Genomic DNA, 5,103 nt, shown 5'->3' with positions numbered 1-5,103 from the left:
TTGCCACATGATCTGTAAACTTTAAGATTCAAGCTGTAAAAAAACACGATGCATCAGAAAGTCACCGAAATAATATTTCTAAGTTTAAAGCTAAGAGCTCTATGCCAGGAACTTCACAGGCTGAACAAACGATCCAGATGCTTAACAAGTCTGCATTTCTAAAACTAACTTACCTGTTTAAAAATTCCCATTACATTGCAAAATCTGGGGGTTGCGGGTTCGAATCCCACTGGGGTCACGACCAAACTTCTCATAAGACACCTGTACTGGTTTATCCAGGAAGCAGACCCAAAAGTGACTCGATCAGTTCAAGCTTTCTTCACAATCGAGTTAAAATAAATTAGTATAAACTAATATTGCTAAAGTTTTACTTTTCCAATTTGTCTGTTAGTGACTATCTAATTATGTCACTGTTTTATGTGGTTGTGAGCATTTTTTATTGTATATGTATTAATAATAACTGCTTTTAAATCTTAGACCAGCACACAATTAATGGGAGTGAAGAATGTGCCTAAAGCCGACTCAACCCATATTTGCCAGGCCATTACAAGTCTTATGACTGAACGTTATGAAGACAGCTGGAGAAGTAAAGTAGTTGCTGTGGGATGTGACGGTGCTTCGGTGTTGTTAGGCAGTAAAAATGGAGTGGTGCAGAAACTTAGAGAGGAACTTGACAACCCCTATATCCATGCTATTCACTGTTCAGCTCACAGGTGGAGTTTCACAAATTATTTAACATTTTTGGAATGAAGTTCAATGTAAATCCAAAGTGGGTTAATATTAATTGACTGTAGTTAAGGAATTTTAGTACCTGCTGAACAATAGCACCATGATCATGCAATGTCATGTTATATTTTATAGTAGTTTTTATATCCACACTTGCTGAACCTAAATCTAAATGGTATATTTAATCAAATTGATAGATGTTATTATTGTATTAACATTAAAATAATAAATGAAAAATGCTTACATTTTATGATTACTCTCTTTAATTTATTTATAAATAGGTTAGAACTGGCATACAAGGATGCAGTGAAGAAATTATCAACAGCTACCCATCAGAAATGTGAAGCTCTTCTTTTGAACCTGTATCTTTTTTACAAGTAAGCTATTAATAATATCATTTTTCATGATCATGCTATTAATAAACAAATTAACATCAGAAGAATCTGAGCATTAGTAGTGTACAAGAAAAAAAAAATTACGAATTTCCTATTGTACATAGTTATATGAAATAGTCTATAATAATTAGTTAACAATAAAAAGATGTTATATTCTTTTTCAGGTACAGTTCCCTTAATAGAGCCAATTTGATGTTGTCTTACAACAGCTTGGGTATTAAATCTAAAGTACCAACCAGAGTAGGAGGAACAAGATGGCTACCTCATACTAAGCTTGCTCTCACAAACCTATCGTATGGTTATGATGCTATTGTTCAGCACCTGGAGCAGGTACTATTTTCTTTTTGCAAGGTTAATCCCAGTTATTTTCAACATAAATAAAATGTGACATGTGCATAAAACTTATTTGCAGATGAGTTCTAATCAAATAAAGCTTGAAATGTTTATCTGTAAAAATCTTTCAGCTACAAAATCCAGGTGATGCTGCTTCTAGAAAGGATTCAGCAGCCAAGGCCAAATCTTTCTTGAAACTCCTTACTGATAAGAACATGCAACTCTGGTTTCCCTTTCTGCTGGATGTTGTGGTGTGTCTGAGTATGGCATCAGAAGCAATACAAAAAGAGAACTCAACTCTTGCCGACATTTGGAATGAACTTGAATCTGCAAAAACTATTCTCCAGAAGTATAAAAGAAGGTATTACTTAAACATCTACTAGTATATGTGGTCAATTTCAGCTTGGTAGTTTCATAGTTTATGTGCAATAGTGTGTAAAATATGCTTAAATAGTTGGTTGATGGTTTAGTATATGTGACTTATAACCTTAATTCACCGCTTTACTCTTTGTTTACTTGCTCACATAGCCTACCTGGATTGTATTCATGTGTTAAACATCTCTGTTACAGTACAATGAACTAGCTTATAAATTATTTTCAATATGTAATCTGCGGTATATTATTTGCTTAGTGCTTCGCTAACTTGTATGATAGTTGTTTATTCCCAACAATAACCCATTCCTTATTCTTGTGTATGCTTTTATGTTTTAAATTTTCATCATAATTGCTTATTCCTAACACAATAACCACATTTATTTCTTTCCTAATAGCATCCTTGCTATGTGCATGCTTTCCCTGTTTTAAATTTGTAGTTTATTCCCAACAATAACCCATTCCTTATTCTTTATCTTATGTGTATGCTTTGATGTTTTAAATTTTCATCATAATTGCTTATTCCTAACACAATAACCACATTTATTTCTTTCCTGATAGCATCCTTGCTATGTGCATGCTCTCCCTGTTTTAATTTGTAGTAGTGGTCCTCACATGAAAAAATTAATTGCTGAAAAGCCTGAAGGTGACTTTGAAGGGATCATGAAATGCAGCAGAGAAAGTTTTTTAAGTGAACTCATACAGGCAGTTACTGATCGTTTTGAAGATCTACATTTGTTCAGGGGGAGCTCTTTCATGAATTTCAATAATTGGCCACCACAGTTAACTGAAGAAATAGGTATTATTCACAGTTAACTCAGAACAAATTAATTATAAAACAGTAATCTATGTCAAACAATATGTAAATAATTAATTATAATATTGTATCAATTTATCAAGGAATGAACATTTTCATTAACATATAAAATTGGTGTAGACCATTTAGTATTAAGTCTTACAGTTGTATTTGTTCAGTACTATACTTTTTACCTAGGGATTAATTCATTCATTTTCATTTCAAAAGCATGTTTTTAATTGAACTTTGCTACTTCAGTTGATTTTGGAGACAGTGCTATTGCTGACAGTGTTAAAGTCTGTGAACCTGCATTGAAGAGAGCAGTTCCAGACATAGATGTTGAAGCCATAGAACCCGAGTGGTCAAGACTGAAAACAGAGGTGTATAACAGGTAATTAGATATGTTCCAAGCTTTTATTTCAACTTTAAAAAGATATCACTTGACTTCTGCCATTTGTAAAAATTGATCTTTAAAATTACAATTCTTAATAAAGACAGTACATAGAACGTAATTCTTTAACTTATTTTCCAGTAAGAAAAAAATCCAGTCTTTGACTTGGTCTCAACTGTATGATACAATGAGCTCGAAGTATTCAAATCTGCTTACATTGGTCACATATTTGCTGTGCCTGCCATCCAGCTATGTTGATGCAGAAAGAGGATTTTCAAGTTAAATATATAAGTTAACAGACATATAATTGATATTAAATTTTGATAGAAGCTAAATAAAATGTGTGTTCATTCAATCATACATTCTATCTATAAAAAATGGACCTTGCTAAATTTCAGGATGAAGATGATAAAAAATGATTGGAGATCACGCCTTGGGGACCGCCGATTAAGTGAACTGATTATTATAAATGCAGTTTCCCAAAGTGTATCAGAGTATAACCCAGAGCTGGCAATACATCACTGGAACTCTAATGGTACGAGGAAACGGCGCCCATTCTTCAATGATGAGAAAAAGGTTAAGCTCTTGGTTTATACAATTTTTTATTACATGCTTACATTTAAATATCCATACAATCACAACGAATATCTGTTTTGTAAAAGGATTTGATTTCTAAGAATGCCTTAACATTTCATGTACACAGCAGGATGTAAAGTCATTCAGTCATATAGCAATGCAGGGTTGTCTTTTTTAAAGTTTTTAACATATTAAAGTTTAACATTTTAGCCTGTCAGTGTAGATGAAGCTCTTCATGCTGATGTGACCAACACTGAAGATGACCTTCCTGATCCAGACGCTGACATATTCATCATGGCTGAGAACATGGAGGCCAGTGCAAACAGTGATCAGGATGATGATGATGAAAGTTCAGAAGATTCAGATTCTGAATTACATAAAGACATTTTACAAATGCAAAATAAAGCATACAAGATGATGTTAGATTTGATGTAAACTAAAAAAACAACTTAATAAATGGTATTAAAACCTGTTGCGATTGTTTTTACGTATCATATTATGAGGGATCCCAAAGCCTGAGTAGGACCCCCAGATTTAAAAAGTGGAGATTCCTTTGGGAACCTTGTTCAAATAAGTAAGTGTCTAACCCTGAACTGGGTTTCCAATGTTAAAACATTATTGTCTACTTCTGGGTTTTATGATATATGGCTAAGCCAAGGTGATTGTAATCAAAAACTGTTTTTATATAATTTCGAGCAAAGAATAAAGGACATATACATACAGAATTGGAATACAAAATTAGAAGAGTCTTCAAGGGCATTGTTTTATCGCAATATTGCTAGTTTTGATTTCAAATCTTACCTAAATATTGTTAATGTTTATAAATACAGAGTTGCTTTAACCAAACTTCGATTATCTTCACGTAGGTTAGAAGTTGAAACTGGACGTTGGAAAAGACCTAGTACAATTTACAATGAACGTAAATGCAATATATGTAATACTCTTGAAGATGAATATCATTTCGTATGTGAATGTGAACTTTACAAAGATCTTAGAAAACAGTACATTAAACCTTATTTTAGAATTCATCCAAATTTTGTTAAATTCATAGAACTAATAACAAGTGAAAACACAGCATATCTAAGATCGCTAGCAGCTTATGTATATAAAGCATTTGAAAGAAGAAGACAACTATTGAATACTTTTGTATAATACTAAATAGCTCATTATTGTCTCTCCCTGTAAATGTTGTATATAATGTTCTGATGCTTAGTAGTATTTGGTATGTGTTTCTGTTCGCCATCTGACCTGCATGTCATACTGGTATTTATTGTACATGTTAACATGTTTTGTAAATGTTCATTGGCCAGAAATGGCTTATTACGGAAATAAAATGTTAAAAAAAAATGTACTATTTGATGTTAAATCATACCTATTACTTTTTATACGCTCGAAGAGACAAACTGTTATTTTAAATAAATTAACACACACATATAACGGGGCCTCCGTGGCCGAGCGGTTAAGGTCGCTGACTTAAAATCACTTTCCCCTCATCGTTTTGGGTTCGAGCCTCA

General features: G+C 32.8%; 2 protein-coding genes across 2 annotated transcripts; both read left to right on the top strand.

Moving 5' to 3' along the window:
• The first annotated feature begins 246 nt into the window (after positions 1–246).
• Positions 247–3,286, top strand: LOC123542907 (zinc finger protein 862-like). The gene is made up of 6 exons (XM_045328955.2): positions 247–713; positions 1,008–1,103; positions 1,286–1,451; positions 1,586–1,815; positions 2,881–3,013; positions 3,155–3,286. The coding sequence occupies exons 1-5, from the start codon at positions 493–495 to the stop codon at positions 2,882–2,884; spliced, it is 717 nt and encodes a 238-aa protein (XP_045184890.2). The 5' UTR covers positions 247–492; the 3' UTR covers positions 2,885–3,013; positions 3,155–3,286.
• Positions 3,287–3,415: 129 nt separating this feature from the next.
• LOC128558144 (uncharacterized) lies at positions 3,416–4,061 on the top strand. Its single transcript, XM_053547004.1, has 2 exons — positions 3,416–3,589; positions 3,800–4,061. Exons 1-2 carry the CDS (start codon positions 3,419–3,421, stop codon positions 4,022–4,024), a joined length of 396 nt encoding a protein of 131 aa, XP_053402979.1. The 5' UTR covers positions 3,416–3,418; the 3' UTR covers positions 4,025–4,061.
• The last annotated feature ends 1,042 nt before the right edge of the window (positions 4,062–5,103 follow it).

Source organism: Mercenaria mercenaria, chromosome 6 (assembly GCF_021730395.1).
Source record: "Mercenaria mercenaria strain notata chromosome 6, MADL_Memer_1, whole genome shotgun sequence".
NCBI lineage: Eukaryota > Metazoa > Mollusca > Bivalvia > Venerida > Veneridae > Mercenaria > Mercenaria mercenaria.
Note: the sequence above shows the minus strand (reverse complement) of the source record. Positions and strands in the feature narration are given on the sequence as shown.